Below are 18,326 nucleotides of genomic sequence, written 5' to 3'. Positions count from 1 at the left end.
TTAGTCATATGTCAACACACTTCTTCAAAGGAGCTGGGAAATAGTCTTAAATTTGGGTGGCAATGAGCCCAACTAAAATTTGGGGGTTCTCTTACAGAAAATGGGAGAATGAATATAGGAAGTCAACTGGCAGTTGCACTATGCTCTTAGTCTTAAGAATAGTTTCTTTTTAGCCTATAATGCAGACATTTGAACATGAAACACTTGAGTTCTGAAATTCTAAATGTATAACATGGCAAGGGAAAAATTTTAGTATATTCTAGTTTGTGTCACATTGCAAAATCAAAATAACTGCACGAAAACTAGGTTCCTATGGAATGCCAGAAGTTCTGAATGGAAACTTAATTTACATTTTGCATTTTATGAGAATAGTGCATTACTGGAATAATATGAAGTGAATGGGAGATTAATAACTTGAGAGCACAAGCTTATAGGATCAAAATAACCACATCTTAATATTTCTTGCACGTTTTCCGCCCTCAAAGTATAAAGTCACATTGCCTTGACACTTTTGTCCCAGGATGAAAATTAAGTAGAAGAATATAGAGAAAGTATTTTGTAGCTGTGGTTTAGCACAGACAAAATTAAGGCTGTTTAAAGTTAGAGGTATACAGGCTGACAGATTGTGTGGGGGTGTTTCTATATATGTGGGTGTCAATATGTTTGTGCTGAATTGTTTGCAGATGGGGGGGATGTTGTGTGTGTGTGTGTGTGTGTGTGTGTGTGTGTGTGTGTGTGAATGTAGATTCCATGGGTGGCTTCAATCATTGTGTTTTCTTCCTAATTATTCATATTCTGGAACAGCAGAAAGAGGATGTAGGAGGATCTAGATTACAGTGTTTAAAGAAGGTTTGAAGAAGGACTCGTAACATATGTGCGTGTTCATTCAGTCAAGTTCATCAGGGATCTTTGACGTGTCTTCAGCACCCTAAGTCTTGGAAATACTAAAATGAATAAACTTGGTCTCTACCCCTGAAGGAACCATTGGGTTTTGTGAGGCTACAGCATGTAAACAATGACTCAAGCAATATGATAAGACTCTTCTAAAAGAAGTTATAGGAACGGAAAGGAAGGAGCACCCAACTCTACCGGAGTTGGTCTAGAATCACTTCCCGGAGGATATGCTTTTTAAAGTAGTAGTGCCACTCACTGGGCCAGGCTCTGAGGATACGAGTATGCAGACGCGTGCGTTCTGACCTCAAGGCAATCAGTCTTCTGGGGGGAATAGCTTGTCATCAAGGTCCCGCAGTTTCTGGCTCCTACCACCTCTCCAGCCATGCTTGAAATTCGTCCTTATATACTCATCCTTTACCTCAACTCTAACAAACCACTGTTTCTTCTCTGGGTCTTTGCACATGCTGTGGCCTCATGCTGTTTGTATGCTTCCCCACCTGGGAACTCCTCTAACGCAGAGACCCTTTACTTTTAGCTTTAATCTCCAGCACTGTCATTGCTCGGTACGTATTAGACTAATAATTAATGTAGATTGACTCCAACTTGTCCCATTAAAGAGGCTGTATTTTCACCATGAGTGAATGAGACCAGAAGTCTAGACATTTGACTTTGCCTGCTCACCCGTGGACAGAGATGAGGTATTTCAGAGATAATGCGTGTTAGGGTTTTTGAATCTGGAAGGCAAGGTGGTAACAAAGCTTTCTGTACTGTTAATTTTTGATTGATCACCAGTGTGTTAATTAGCAAGCATGACATGGAGTACATATGTTGTGCCTGAGCCTGTGCTAGACATTGTGGGTGATGACAAAGAAGCAACTGAGAATCATCTAGCCCTGTACCCGGACACACATTGGGTTCTTAATCACATTTATTGAATTGGCAGTGTTAGGCATCCGGGTGTTAAAAGCGCTTTCTATGTCATGTGGGTGGGGCAAGCGGGGCAAGGGATCAAGACATAAGAAATTAAATATCTCACAGAACATAGTGAATAAGTAGCCAAAGACTGCAAACTCTGACAAGACTAGATTTCTAAGCAAGAGAAACACTTCAGGCTGGGGTGACATGTGGAAGACGGATAGATTCTAATAGAGGACATTCTGGTAAGTGGGGAGGGCGGGGAGGGATGCTGAGGATGCTGGAGAGTGAGGGGTTTAGGTAAGGGACAGTGGGTAGATTCAGGTCGAAAAATAAGTGAGATGGGTTTGTGGACATCTGTTTTTAAGTACATAGGCAGTGGTACGTGAAAAGCATCTGTCTTAGTTTATTATTTGTCAAAATAAGACACTTAAATTTCCCTTCTTAGTTACCCTTTTCTTACACTTCATAGTCGGGTAAGGTACATATTTGGGTTGCTTTAGCTAATGAGGAAATTCAGTCTCTGAGAAACAGTGTTTGATCATCTTGGAAGAGAGTTATGCAGACAAATTGGTGTTTTAAAGCTTGGCTGATTTAATATTTGCCTCTAAAAATCTCTAGAGAATTAGATCCATACCTATTCAACTTGAATAGTAACTGGTCCACAGGAGGGCCCATCTCTTTATCATCTCTATGTAAATTATCCAGTTTGGGCTTCTTGGGATTGATAAAGCTACCTTTTTTTTTTTTTTTCGCTTTTTAATTTTAGGGTAAATTGCCTATAAAATAATCATATGCTTGGGTCACTCTGTGTCCACCATCTGCATTTATATAGTCAGGGAATAACAATTAATATTAGCTTTAGCTTAATCAGAACAAATTCAGGATGATGAAGCCAATCATTTGCTAGCTTCCAAATCGTATCTGCAATGGTTTTTGGATTATCCACCCCCATGGGTTTTCTATACCACTGATGCACCTCTTTACATATTTATCAAACATGTAACAGAAGGTTAACCTTCATCCTAATAGTAAGTGATTCGGGCTTATAATTTCTCATTTTTAGTTAGGGAAAAAGTTCAGTATACCCAAGACAATAGATTAGGCATCATCAGCTACTGTGATATGTGCCAATTGATGATACCCATGGGTCCTGGGTCTGGTGAGGTTTGTTTCAGCCTCTCCTCCTCACCCACCTATTCTGGACCTCCATGCACCTCCTGTTTCCATGACTCTTGGGTCATGCCCTTCCATGCCCTCAGGCCCCCTCCAGTCCTCTCCAGAAGGTAGCAGGTAAGCCTGCCTTCCTTCAAAGCTGTGTGCTCCACATCTGTTCTTTTCCTTACTACTACCCTCCACACGGAAGAATCCATTTCTAGCGAGACACACTTGCAGTCGTACACCTGAGTTGCTAGCCTCTGCGATGAATTGGATCTTTGCGGGAAGGGTTCTTGTTCTGGGCTGGTTTACTGCTGAAGGGTGCCTGTCTGCATTAGAGATGTCACTTTCCGAGTGGCTTGTTGATAACTTCTGGTATTAACTAAGCTTGGAATGTGTGTGGAGCTAAAATAACATTTCTTTCTCTTCAGTCTTAAAATTAAATTTTTAAAAGTGATGCAAAAATTAATAGTTTGGTCACTGTGGTAGTCACAGGCTGTGTCTGCATACATCCTCTGCAATATGGCGGTCTTTATATTTGAATGCAAAAAAACAAAGACTGCCATGAATTTAAAATTCATATTTTGAAATAATCAAGTTACTATCCAAATACATCAAATTGAATTGTGGGAAATTGGCTTACAGAATCACCTCTACTACTAAGTGGAAGAAGTGTTCTATAAATTTGTTTTCAACAAATTCCCATGGTGTTGTCGTCATTGTCATCTTGACAGGAAAAAAGATGAATGTTTTGACAATTTTTTTCTTCAAATTCAGTTTATGTCTAGCTTTTAACTTTATCGTAACTTTGGTAATCACCAAAATATGCTTAAATTTCCAAATTAACATTAAACTTTCTTTGGATTTATCTCTGAAAAAGCTGATAAAAATAATTAAAAAAAAAATAATCTTGAGGGGTGCCTGGGTGGCTCAGTTGGTTGAGTGTCCAACTCTTGGTTTCGGTCAGTGTCGTGGGATTAAGCCCCGCGTTAGGCTCTTTACTGGGTGAGGAGCCTGCTTGAGACTCTCTCTCTCCCTCTCCCTCTGCCCCTCCTCTGGTATGCACAAGCTCACACTCGTGGGCTCTCTAAATAAATTAATTAATTAAATCTTTTTCAAAAATTCAAAAAAAATTAATCTTGAATAGCAACAACAAAGACAAAAACGATAAAACCAAAATAAGAAAAAAATGCAAAAAAAAAAAAATGAGAAAGAAAAGAAAAAGAAAAAGAAATTAACCTCAGTTCCAGAAAAGTATGTAGTTTCCCTACCTGGTCATGCTTACCTATTTCACAACTTGAGAACATATAACTTTAGGTAGGAGTGTTGAAGTCTACATTTTTAAGTGAGTTTACAGTCTTTTGAGAATTACAATAATACCTATCTTAAGACTTGCGGTATTTTGTTTTTTTGGGGGGAGGGTATGAATTATACATCTTTCAGCCCACTAAAAATATTAGAACACTGTATACATTTTTAATTAAATAAAGATTCAGTTTGACTTTGAGAATGTTATGAGACCCCTTGGCCTAGGAGACACATGCTCTGGTTTCTAAAACATGCGTTGGGATCACACGCAGGCTGCGTGCTGAAAAAACTCCAGTTGCCAACAGCTATACTGAATTCCAGCATCTGGGGTAGTTGCCAGTTTTCATGACCAAGCCAGTCTTCCTCCAGCATTTCAAACAAATTCAGCAAGTATCCAACACCTCACTTCCAAAGAAACTTTTTGGTAGAAGTTAGCAGTCATTAAAAAATGGAAGCTGGCGCCCAAAGATTTGTTTAGTCTTGTGTATTTCCTGGCTGTGCTTCACAAGGTAAGGTAGATCTGAGAAGTGATGCTTGGGCTCTTTAAGTCCCGTGGAAGCCCTTGCGCCCTTGCCCTGCACACAGAGCTGTCGCGGTCTCTGTGCCGTTGCCCTTAGCCTTTTCCGGCCTCTGCATGCCTCACACCCTCTTCTGATATCACCAGCATCATGATAACACCTTTCTTGCATTTCGGACTTTGTAGTTGACCAATCACTTTCATATACTAGATTCCACTGAATCATCACAACTAGAAGGGAAGTAGGACAGATTTTTTCTATTCCTTCCCCACACAGTTAAGAACAATAAGTCCTAAGAAGAAGTTTACTGACTCTGCAAGGCCACATTCCTCTTGGGCAGCAAAGGCAGAAAGAGAAGAATCTGGCTTTCCATGGCTAATCCTTTTTTTGATAACGAGTCCATTTTTCTCCAACAGAGCAATGATTCAAGTTTCATCAAGGCATCAAGGGATGGCTACCCTAATGTTCCTACAGAGTCTTAGGGATTTCCTCCTCTACATGTCATGTACATGCATTTATCAAACACGCAGGTGGGCCTTGTGTAGTTGGTATGCACGCACGGGGCTTCCCCTCCTGGGAACTCCTCTACTACAGAGACCCTTTGCTTTTAGCTTTAATCTCCAGCAGTGTCATCGCTTGGTAGAGATTTGAACCAACAATTAATGTAGATTGAATCCAACTTGCCACACGGAAGAGGCTGTATTTTCATCATCAGTGGATGAGTCCAGAAGTCTAGGTATTTGACTTTGCCTGCTCAGCCATGGACCCAGATGAGGTGTTTTGGAGATGATGCATCTTAGGGTTCATGGATCTGGAAGGCAAGGTGGTAACACGCTTTTGGGGCTGGGCATGGGAGAAAGTTTATGCTCGGTGATGGTGGGGTTTCCATATAGAAAATATATTTTAAAACAATGCTGTCTAAAATAGAAAGCAAGTTGTATATGTAATTTAAAATTTTCTGGTAGCCACATTTTTTAAGAAGTGAAAAGGAATAGATGAAATTAATTTTAATAATCATATTTTACCTAGAGCAATATATCCAAGCTATGATCATTTCAACATAAAGTCAAAATGAAAAAAATTAATTAGATCTATCTCACATTCTTTTTTTAAACTTAGTCTTTGAAATCCAGTGTGTATTATGTACTTAAAACATATTTAAATCCATATGCTAAATTTTCAGTGGTTAAAGTTAAATGTAGTCGTACCAAAACAAGAGTATAAAATATTCTTTAAAATGTTTTCGTTTTAATTTTAATTAAAATTAAATTATAAGTTCAGTTCTTTAGTCACTTTAGCCACATTTCAAGTGCTCATAACCACACATGGCGGGTGGCTACTGTCCTAGACACCACGGATGTCAGGAGTTGTGGGATTATGTCCAAATTCTTTCCCACCCCTCTCCATATTCAGAAGTAAGAGCTATCCCTTATTGAGGGTATGGTTTAAATTTTAGGTTACACATTTTAAACAGAAATGTTAAGGTGGTGATCCAGGCTGTAGGGATTTAATTGGACCGAGGCCAGTTATTGTTTTATTAGTTGTTTTATGAATGAAAGAAAAGAGAGGAAGGATGCACTCGGTGCAATGACTACTGCTTTATGCAAATTCAACCACTCAGGTGTCCCAGCACCTTGGAGGCTTTTGGGTGAGCAAGTAATGGATGAATGGAAAAATCAACATGGAACATAAATAAATGAGTACACATTTTGTTTTATGTAGTTGTTGTAAATGCTCTTGAAATTCTGGAAAAGAAAGCCTTTGTCTCGTTTTCCAATAATCACCTAATCTAAAACACCTTGAAAAAAGAAAGTCTTGAAGATTCAGCTGGAATCCAAGAGGAACTCCGAGCCAGTTTTCCAAAGCAGAGTTAATAATTTGGGGTGTTTTTTACTTGCAACTCTACCCCGAGAAGGGATTGCCAAGCTGTGGAGTGATGTTTACTGCTTACTCTTTTTCCAGCGTTAAGAAAGCTTAGTGACATTTTCTCTCTCTCGGTGTCTTTATTCCCCAGGTGGCTTAAATTCTCTAGTGTTGCTGAGTGTGATGTGAAAGCAATTTCTGGGTCTTTGCTGATTTCCTCTAGATGTACTCAGTGGCAGTACAAACCCATTACGAAGTATTCTTCTTCCTTTCCATTTTACTTTATCATTTCATGATCTGCAAAATTTCAGGTTCCTAACCCCAGTCCTAAGGAGACCAAGACATTGACATGCCCAGATAACAGAAATCTAGTAACATTTTTTAAAAAGTAAAAAGCAATAGATAAAATTAGTTTTAGCAGAAATCTGGGCATGTCAAGGTCTTAGTCTCTCTAGGAATTGGATTAGGAACTTGAAAATTTACAGATCAGGAAATGAATGCACAAGCTTTGCATTAACGATGTTTATTTTCAAGGGACTTTTAAACCTGGAATGCACAATACTGACACGTTCATATTTTATTCCAGAATCTGTATCTTAAAGGCAGTTTATGGTGCAGTACATTTGACGTATCACTCATGCTCTCCCAAACACATATTCGGCGAGAACCTTTACAAATGAGTCCCATAAAATGACGCACTTGGTTTCCCAGAGGGGCTGTTGCTCAGGAGACTGCGGTCCCAGATGTGAGCTGAATATTACAGGAAGATTTTCAGGATATGCCTTTCTGTAGGCTCAGGCAGTTCGAGAAGAAGTGGAAGTGACCTTTGATGAAGGAATATTTAATCCATCGTAGGTCCGTACTTTATTCCCTGGAGTAGAGGATTGGCCAGCAAATAACCATTTTCTACTCCTAAGCCAGTTCAATACATAGAAAGCCAAGGGCTGAAATCACACAGGCTGCCCTGCCCTCTGTGTCACTTGGTTCTTTGTTGCAAACCAGGATGCTTTATTCGTGCACTGTATTCTACGGGACTGAGCCAGGCCCTGCTTTAGTACCGTCGGTATCACAGCGAACAAAACAGATGTCTGCACAAAACTTATGTTCTGGTAGGGGAAGCAGACAATAATACAAACAATATGCAGTCTAATTTCAAAATGATTAAGTGGTGTGGAGAAGGTGACAGAATCTGCTGTTTGCAGAGGATGGGGGAGGGGAGGGCTCTCTGAGGAGGGGACGTTCTTGAGCAGGGAACTGAGGGAGGTGAGGGAGCAAGGGTTCCACGCAGAGGGGTTAGTAAGTGCAAAGGCCCTGAGACGGGCATAGGAGATGAGATTAGGAAGGGGACAGATCATATAGACTGTCTACCACGGGGCTGCACGGGCTTTTGACTTGGATTCTGAGAATGACAGGAAGCCACTGCAACATTCACACTGTAATTTCTTCCTAACCTTGTTGGGGTCATGAACTTCTTTGGCAGTCTGGTGAGGTGTGTAGAACGCTTTGTAGAATGTTTTTGAATGCACAAGATAAGATCCAGGGAATGTCAGAGAAACCAATTATATGGAAATATAGAGGCTAAAGTCCCCTATGAAGGACCCACCTGCGCTGGTTATATTTTCAAAGGATTCCCCAGACTGCAATGGGGAGACTCGACTGCAGGGACCAAGTCTGGAAGCGCTGAGACGAACAGGCTTGGAGCCAAGCTGTTTCCATTTATCCTATGGGGCCGTGGTCTCTAAAGTAGGGTGTACACCGCAGTCTTTTGGAGTGCGGGAAGAAAAATGTAAACCTTCTCTTTGTACTTGATTCACTCTCATTCTTCTTCATTTCTGTATTGAAAGCATCTTTTATGATATCCTAACGTATTAGGACATCAGTACATTTACACAATTCATGACCAACTCTACTCGTATTGGAGGTGCATGTTCAAAGGTCTCTATGTGCATTTGACCGATCAAATTTGATAATCGTGATGTAGAGAGAGTTACTCTGTCAGAAACTAAAAAAATGCCATTCTGGTTTAGCCCACATTCCATTTCAGAGGCCATTCTGTGGGAGAGCATGAATTCTTGCCATGATTCAACCTTGCTAAATGTCAAGTCCTGTTTCTCAAGCATCCTTAGCTCCCCTTAAGAGCCCTCGTATGGCTATAAATGTATTTACACCTGATTAGACCTACTATCACCTCTGAGGGAAACACGTCTCCTGGGGTTAATTTCCAGATAGGAAAAGTAGATCTTGATGTTCCTCCTGCAATTCAGGGGGTTTCTGACAGTGTCTCTGCTTTTGGCCCTGTGAACCGTGCAGGCACTAGCCGGCCCCCTCGTCCATCCGGTTTATGCTGTGCCCGCCTTCATCCACACACTCCTTCCAGACTTGAGTCCTGATGTTTTAAGCCTCTCTGCCATCTGCCTGTCTCCTACAGACCTCTCCTGAACGTTTCTGATCGTTATTGAGTTGTAGTGAGCTGAAAGGCAGGTCTTATCCCGGGTGCCATACAGTGTAGCCTTGTGCAAGGGTATGCCATTTTCTGTTTTCTACCCAGGAACAACGAGTGCCTGGAATGGAGCAAGGAGAGAAGGAGGGTGAAAGAGAGGGCAGGATGAAGGAGATAAGCTGATTTTGCATGAAGTCTGCTCCACTTACAACTACTGACTGCCCTTTTCTCTTTTTCCCCCTCCCTCCTTGCTTTCTTCTTCCTTCCCTTCCTCCCTCTGTCCCCTTTCTCTTCCTTTCTTCCTTTCTTTTAGGAAGAAAGCCATTCTTCTATAAAGAAAGAAACCCAAGCTTTTTATGAAATACACAGAAATCTTTAGGTAGGCTGTTCAGATGAAAACTAATGCATGGTGGATATAGGTGGTTCTGCCCCGACATCAAGCAGTGGGTGCTGGTGTCTAGGGAGGCGTGATCTTGGCCGTGCAAAGTCCTGACAGACGATTTGCACTGCTGCCTTTCAAGTACACAAGCAGTTATGGAACCTGGAAATGAGGCCAACATAACCCCACCATTTCTGAGCCCTAAATAGGAAGTCTGATTCCCAATTCTTTATATATATATTATTTTTGTTCCTCTGATTTCTGCTCTCTGCCTGTATCAGGCACTGCTCTTTCATTTGGTCGAGTTCTTTCTTGGTTATTTTAAAGTTCATATTAGTGAGTATTTGCAGAAATGGCAACTTGCAGGTAAATGAATCAGACACTGGAAAAATAGCTTGATGAAGCATCATAATCTATCTTGGCTAAACTTTTAGGACACAAAGGAGCTTCTTCTGGCTGCTAGCAGGAAACAGTGTTAGGTGATACAACTCAAAGCCAAGTCAAACTATCTGTAGTTTCCGTCTATACACTGGCAGGAGGGATCCTGAAATGGCCACTGGCTAGCATGATTGGTTTGCGCCAGAATTAATTGAGGCTACATTATTTTCTGGGAAGTAACTAAATCTTTAATATTAATTGTCAAAACAAAACTATTTTAAAAAATTCACTAAGGGGAAAAACCAAACAGTTTGAAATGACGGTTTTTCAAAAATACCTGAAGACATCCACTTGAATCTTCATTTTCTCTCTGTCCTTGCTCTGTCCTTCAAAATGTGGTTGCCTATTATGGACAGGTTAGTTCGACTGTGGGATTGGTTTTGAGGACTAGATGTCCCTGCTTGTTGCTGTAGAAGGTCGTGGGATTTCCAGATGCTTGTTGCATTGGGGTGTATTGGGTCCCCCAGGTTCCAGGAACCTCCAGTGTTACTTGCCTTTGAAGGCTGTGGGGGGTGGAGGGCATTGTGAATTTCTAGTCTTTGACATGCCTCATTCTCCTCTTTTGTTTGTTTGTGCCAGATTTCCTTGAAGGAATGGAGCCTGGCAGGCAATCAATCACATTAAGTGAATGATGCCAACACGCCTCTCGGGGAGGGCACACCTCTCTCCAACTGGGGTCTCTTCTTTCCCCTCAGCATCCTATTCCTTCAGTGTAGATTGGAAGAGCACTCAGTTCTTCTGGCACATTCTCCATCAGTATACTGGGAAAATAACTAAAACTTGAAAACACTATTTTTCCAATATTGCGGTTGCCCAGAGTGACTCCAGACTCAGCTGTCTGAAGCCTGAGTTCCAAAAGTTCTGGGTGACAACCTTTAGACAGCTTCTGAGAACACAGGTGTACATGGAAGGAAGAGTAGTTGAAATTGATAGGCTATTTACCTTGTGTGCGGCTCAGGATATGTGTCCGATATGTGACAACATATTTAAACCTCACAGCACACATGGGAAGCTCAGCCCCATTTGACAGAGAAGGACACTGAGGCATATTCTGTAACAGACTCTGTAATGAATTCCGATCCCAGGTGTGTTAACTCTAAAGTTGATTTGACAGCACCCCCCCCCTTCTGCTACTTTCTCTTCAGCAGGTGCAATTTTCTAAAATTTTGGCTTTTAAGGATCCAGAAGGTGAACTTTTAACACTGCTCAGTGATTCTTTTTTTTTTTTTTTTTCTGGTTTCCAAAACTGAATGGGTTTCCTCCTGTGTTTCTAGCCCTCCTTCATGTCCTCTTGGTTCCCTTTAAAAGAAATGCCTGTGTTTCTCATTCCTCTTCTCTATGGGCCTTATAGAGCAGTGGCTCACTAGGGCATCGATTTAATGAAATAAAATTTTCAATCATGTTTGGTTCAATTCTAGGTGATACAAATAAAGAATTGTGAGCACTTTGTAGTCAGGTTTAAAGGGAAAGAAAAAGGTGGAAAGAAGAAAGTGGGTCAAGTATAGTACCTGGGCAATGTCTCCTTAAGCGCTGCCTCATGAAGGGTCTGGCTATTAAAAATAGAGCAATCATGGGGCAGCCATAGTACTACTTCGGCACCTGTGTATCCTGAAATTTGGGGTTTGGCAATTTATAACCTTTACCAGTGATGTGAATCTTAAGTGAGCCAGTGTTCCAATTAGTATACAATACCTGTGTGTATTCAGTTATGCTCTTCAAACTCTTTGAGTCACGTACTCCTATTATCTCTAGAAGAACAGAGGCACAGACAGGTGTGTAACTTGCCCAGGGTTAGACAGGGGCAGCACCGAAAGCTGGGCCCTCCAGGTCATCTTCAGGGTTCATGACCACTGCACTAACCTGCCTCTCAGTTACGAGGGCTTAGTAACTTTCCTGATTTCATAGGGTTTTTAAGATTATTTTTCTTCTTAATCAGAACCAGCCCACCATACAGTTGGAAGGGTAAATAGTTGCCATGTTTGGTGACAGACGTTGATGGGTTAAAGAAAACGGTCTAAGGAAAAATCATGTACTTTCTCTTACATATCCCTCCATCTGTATTTACTGTGCAAAAAGGTCACTTGAGCACAAGAGCTCAAATTTCGTACTTATAAGCAGCTTCACTGTGGCTAAAACCTTGCTCTACAAATTGGCTTTAAAAATATTTTGTAATATTCTGTATCTTTCTCCGTATCTGGAGCCATTAAGTTATGGGCTTCTTTTTTTTTTTATTTTATTTTTTATTTTTTTTTTAAGATTTTATTTATTTATTCGACAGAGAGAGAGACAGCCAGCGAGAGAGGGAACAGAAGCAGGGGGAGCGGGAGAGGAAGAAGCAGGCTCATAGCAGAAGAGCCTGATTTGGGGCTCGATCCCATAACGCCGGGATCACGCCCTGAGTCGAAGGCAGACGCTTAACTGCTGTGCCACCCAGACGCCCCAAGTTACGGGCTTCTTAAGTAGGACTTTGTGACTGCATTTTACATAAACACAAGGAATTGTCAGGTGAATTTTGTTTTACTCTCGAATCATAGCCCTTTCTCCTGACTATTCATCCACGCGCATTTACTGGAAGGAGCAGTGGTTCTGGGAGACCTGAGCTGTTTGCCTTGTCAGTCAGCTGCCTGGCTCCAGTTTGTGGTAGGAGGGAGAAGGCTAAAAAGGCTGAAATGGTAAATTACTGTAGGTTCTGGAGAAAAATAGAATTAGAAGCATTTGTGGTTCAGATGAAAATAGCACATTTCCTTTCTGCCTGGACAGTGGGGGTCAAAGTGCTCCAGGGAATAGAAAATAAATAAAAATTGATCCCTCACCAGTTGAAGGAAACGCTCTGACTCTGGGAACCAAAATGACAGCTCCAGATGAGAGGATCCTGTGAAACCACTTTTGAAGGTTAAAACAACAACAACAACAGCAACGAAATACCAGGAGCCTAAAGAAAATGTGACCAACTGTCTTAGGAAATGTAGTCTTTCAAGAATGATTTATAGAGCCCTTTTCCAAGATGATGGGTAGGTAGCAGAACATGATCAGATGTGTGGCCATTTTGTTCCTTTTGTTGACCATGGTCGTTCCATCTCTTCTTGCAGGTGAGAAGCCTTATAAGTGCTCATGGGAAGGGTGTGAATGGCGTTTTGCACGAAGCGATGAGCTCACGAGGCACTACAGGAAACACACAGGTGCAAAGCCCTTTAAATGCAACCACTGCGACAGGTAAAGAAACACGGAGGCTGCTGAGATGGGGAGGGGAAAAGGGAAGGTGGGTTGGGGTGGGGGCTGGGCTCTCCGTGTGCTTCTGGGGTTATCCCAAGCCTCTGCCTCACACACTCAGGCCTACGAATGCCTTTTACTTCTCCACTGAGAAAACCAATGAGCTAAGGGTGCCTTCTTGCGTATAATCCAGAGATGATATAAATTCTTGGTTCAGTCACACAAGTATTTACTGAACACCAGCTTTGGGCCAGGAATCATGTGAGCCTCTGAGTGGCAGTAAGACACTGTTCCTACCCTCGAGGAGATGACTTGACAGATGATTTTACTATAATATCAAAAGTAATAAGATAGAGAATGGTCACCTGTAGCTGTTTCTTCTGATCTTTTTATTAACATCAATACCATTTTTCCTGATTCTTAATAACATGAAAGAGTAGAAAGACTGCTTAACGGAAAGAAGGTTACTCATAAGGCTTTCCTCCGAAGCGTTATTAGAAACGAATTTACTGGAGAGAGTCCCCATTCTGTGGGGGCCCGAACCACTCTTTCTCCTTTGAAAATAGGTACAAAGGTCTAGAAGATGGCGAGGCTTTGAGAACTTATCCTATAATTCAATTTCCAACCTTCAGCATTTGATAGTGGAAGAAAGAGCACAGAGCAACAGATACTACCCAAGTAATAGTATCTGACAGCCCTGGCATTATCAACCAATAAACCCCAAAATGGAGACTCTGCAGGCCAAGGTGAAGGCTGGATTAGGTTTAGACATAATCGAATAACGGGCTTGCATCTGAGCATGTTATCCTTCTAATCCTATTTCTGTGTTTAAAAGGAAGCTTAAGAAAATTAACCATCTTTTTAATGCAATACTAAAGGTCTCAGTTATGATGAGAAAAATGCTTCTAATACGATAAAAGCCCTGAAAGCCTCAGGGTTCCCCAGCTCGCAGGATAGCAGGAGGGGTGTGCAGGATGTCCGTAGAGGCCTGGCTGTCCGTGGGAGGAAATGTGATCACTTTCCCATCCTGCCTGCCCGTCCCTGTGCCGGCCCCTCCCCGCACCAGGCCTTCCTCCATCGTAGCGTGTGTGTGTGTGTGTGTGTGTGTGTGTGTGTGTGTGTGTGTGGAGAGCAGAGCGGTAGTGGCCAAATCTCATGGGTGGCCAGTTGGCTGGTGCTCCCTTAAGATGCTTATAAAGGAGAATTCATGTTTTTCCTCCTTTTTTTCCTTCTTCCTGAAAAGGCTATTTTCCTCTTATCTTCATTCTCTAAGAACTAAATAAAGCCCCCATGCCTCCTGGAGTCCAGAGATAACCCCCCCCCCCCCCCGCCCCAGAGCTGAGGAAGTCCACGTTAGGAAGCTATGTCTCTCCTTCCCTTGGAGCTCTCTCCTCTGCTACCCAAGAACACAATCGGTTTTTTAATTTCTGTCCCATTCCCTGCAAGGCCCCCTGAATTGATGTGAATCAGTGGCTGTTTTGCTACAGGATTATACTTGGGTAATATTTCTCCTTATTTGACATGTTTCCTCAGCTGCCATCACAAGTTCATTTCTCTTTAGCCCTGGCCACTAACAGAGAAGCTGCATAGAGGGTGACTCTTTGCCCACAGTCCTTTGAGGGAGAGCCTTGTATCAACCGGGATGACGATGAATGCCCTGTGCGTTGTCAAAGTATGGGAGCGTAGGCAGACACAGAAGTCGCCCATCCCTGAAGGGTGATAAGGCTTCCACGTGGAGATTGTGCGTTATGGATTACATTCATCCTTAGACGTGGACAAAGAATTCTTATTGGGAAATTGCCAGAGTTAGTATTCCTCTCTGCAGATCAACTGACTTATTGAGGAATTTACAATTGTCCAGCAGTTGATATACTAGGTTTAGATCTGACCATTTGTATGATTTATGTGGAGAAATATTTCAAGCCAACTGGCTATTTCAGGGAAGGAGGTGTCAGGGATGGGTAATTTGGTTAGCCTTTAGCTTTCTTTTTCTTCGCCAAAATCAACAGTTCCTGGAGCTAGAAATTTGCTGAGCAGATGGTACAAATTCTGTGACATGGTATTTGGGGGAGATTGTGATTTGGGGGAGATCTGGGTCAAAGTCCTGTGGCATTGGCCCCGCGTCAGCGCATTTTCAACAATGTCAGAAGTAAGGGGCTGGATTCTCATTAGTGTCTCACGACCGGCAGCACATTACATTTCAATTGCCGCGACTGTGCTAAGAATAGAGCAGGTCCGGGAGGTGGCGTGGGGAATTGGAGTGGCCCCAAAGCAGATGAAAGGAAAGCCTGATGTGACTGGGAGCTGGCATTCCTTAGAGGACTTTTACCTTCCAAAAAGAGGGCATCTGTCGTCCTTAGCAGGACTCTGAATCCTGTAGGTAACATAGTGTGTAGAAGCCCGAGAAACCTCGCTCTTGCTTCTTACAGTTTGAGAAATCAGACCACTCTAGAGGCTAAGCTGGGATGGGGGCTTCCTGTTTAAAGCATGTCCCAAGCCTAATTTCTACTTTTATTTTGCCTGTCGGGTAGATTGAAAAAAAATGAATGAGTTTTTCTTTATCTGCTTTACTTACATTTAAACTTACTAGATGCCACAAAAATGTCTGCATCTCTGGCTTTGTCTGGAAAAATCAGAAGATCTGGTAACACTGGGCTCACATTCCCATGTGGCCATAATTTTCTGAAGCTAAATAGTAATCACTCCCCATTTGTGATGTCCATGTGATCACTAATTTCTCACTGTTCCCACCACTCCCTGCAGTCTTCCCAACAGGAAGCCAGACCATCCATTGCCCTGTATCATCGCACTGGCCCAGTTGTGTCCTCTTGCAGAAGAGCGGTAGTTCTTCATATCCATGCCTTATCAAAAGTAGAATCTGATAGTCCTGGACCCATTGCACTCATTTACTTGATCTGCCAGGCCCCTGAAGACATTGGGTTTTGTGACCTCAGGCTTCAGGTTTGGGTTGGGGGAGAGAGCAGTGAGGCTCTGCCACTTCCTCGCCGTCAGACTGAACCGTATAGCCCACGGCCTGACCTGCTGCTGGAAGGGTGAGCCTTGTTTCTCAGCCCATACAGCATGGGGCCGTTGATGGCAGTAACCAGGGCTCTGTTTCTACTAGCGGCGATACATGGGCCATTATTCTGCCAACTCAGCACACTTATCGTTCAGGGAGACTGCTATCAGGGTAGTACCTTCAAGATCTTGGGCAGTTGGGAGGACAGATTTTGATTTTTTGGTCAACCCACTTATAGGTGGTAACAAATACCAACTCGTATCTAACCCCTTCGGTGCCCTGGAGGGTTGTTATTGGCTTAATGCCCGCATGACTTAACTGTGTCTTTTTCATAAGCCAAGGGAAATAACAGTAGTGGTTTGACTTAGTTCTTTGTAATGAACAAATTTCAATCATTAAGGACCTTCTTATTTATGGTCATCTGACTACTGTACAGTCATAGATACTCTCTGGGGGTGTATTACCCTTAGAATTATTTGTTTCCACATGTCTAGATGGTGAGTTTATCTATTACCTTTTAGTATTCCTATGTGGAGCTCAGTAAGTGTAAATTAATAAGTATAAATTAATCATGACTAAGTATCTTGCTGGTCTATTGAATATAAATAAACCCCCAATGGTGAGGGACCTAGTCTAAATTCTAAGCACCATATACTTCCAAGAATTTGAAGAAATAACAATGCTGGTTCAATTCAGGAGGAGTGCAATTAGATTTCATACCATGTTAAAGACTTGGTTTTTTGTTTTTGTTTACTTTCTTTCTCCCTGCAAGATCTCGAAGCATAAAGACAGATGCTTGTACATATATTGCTAGGTACCCAGCACACAGTAGACAATTGGGAAAGGCAGTATAAAAGTCTGGAATGCATACATCACTGAATGGTGTCTGCAGATGAAATTCTATATCAAGAATGCTATTTTCCCTTAGGTGTCCAGGATATGGAAAGGAGAGGAGAGGAGAGGAGAGGAGAGGAGAGGAGAGGAGAGGAAAGAGGTTTTGTCTCCTTCCCTGCTACCATCTCCAGTCCCTCTGTTCTTCCTCAGACAGACAGGATTCCTGGTGCCTGCTTTGTTGCTTTCTCACAGGTGCTCACTGCGGAGGCCTGACCAGACTGACTTCTGGATTCATTTTCTAGTTGCTGCCATTACCAATTGCCATAAATTTAGTATCATCTTTATTTAACTTTGCAAATGTTTTATCTTATAGGTACCTTCTTATAGGTAATCTTCTGTAGTTTAGAAGGTTACACTGGGCTACAATTAAGGTATCGGCAGGGCTGTGTTTTTTTTCTAGAAGCTCTAGGGTAAACCCACTTCCTCGTCTTTTCTAGCTTCCAGAGGTGGCCCACATTTCTTGCCTACTCATCCCATCCTTCCATCATCCAAACTGTTGAGTCCTTCCCATGCTGCTGTCTGTGTTCTCTTTCAAATCCCTCTTCCATTTTTGAAGATATTCTAAATGACATTGGCCCTACTCAGATAATCCAGAGTAATCTCCTGATTAGCAAATTCTTTTCATCCACAGCCCTAATTCTCCTTTGCCGTGTAACCTAACATATTTACAGTTTCCGAGGTTTAGGTGTAGACACTTGGCTGGGGGGAATCCCGTTATTCTACCTGCTACAAACTCCTAAAATTGACGGCTCAGCTCTCCCTTCTTCTCAGTCTAAAGAGCAGGCGTGGCTACAACATGGGCTCTGGGGTCACAGTACTTGGGTTCAAATTTTGGCTTTGCCTCTTTTTAATGACTATCTCAGCTGGTAGAGGGGATAAGAATGGCATCTTCTTTATAGAGTTCTTGTTAAGGATGTTAACTTTAAAAAGGAAATGCCTACAAAAAGAACGTCCCAACTTAGATCTTCTTTCTCTAGGCTGTTGGGATGAAGGAAGGAAGGAGGGAGGGCAGAAAGGAGGCATCGAGGGAGGGAGGGAAGAAAGAGAACAGGCACTGGGCAATACTGAGTGTGCCTTCAGGACAGGACAAAGTCATGGGAGTTAACTGCAGAATTCCCTGTAGGCTGTATTGCTATTTTGTATACCGGTGACATCAAGCACTTACTTTTAAAGAATATTTATCACTGTTTTATGGTAAATTAAATCCCCTTTAGATGGCACTCTAAGGGATTATCCAAATATCTTCCTCATATTAAATTAGGTCCTGAAATATGTGGGTGTAATTAGAAT

At 42.1% G+C, this 18,326-nt stretch overlaps 1 protein-coding gene across 2 annotated transcripts in view; it reads left to right on the top strand.

Annotated features, from left to right (window-relative positions):
* The window catches only part of KLF7 (KLF transcription factor 7), a 91,219-nt gene that overhangs the window by 64,755 nt on the left and 8,138 nt on the right, over positions 1-18,326 (top strand). For both annotated transcript variants that reach the window (XM_045806591.2, XM_045806592.2), the window contains exon 3: positions 13,003-13,126. In XM_045806591.2, the coding sequence (XP_045662547.1) occupies positions 13,003-13,126 (124 nt within the window). The remainder of the gene's footprint in view (positions 1-13,002; positions 13,127-18,326) is intronic.

The sequence above is a fragment of the Ursus americanus genome, chromosome 1 (genome assembly GCF_024610735.1).
Source record: "Ursus americanus isolate L20-20 chromosome 1, mUrsAme1.1.p, whole genome shotgun sequence".
NCBI lineage: Eukaryota > Metazoa > Chordata > Mammalia > Carnivora > Ursidae > Ursus > Ursus americanus.
The sequence above is the reverse complement of the archived record's forward strand: the minus strand, read 5'-3'. Positions and strand labels throughout refer to the sequence as shown.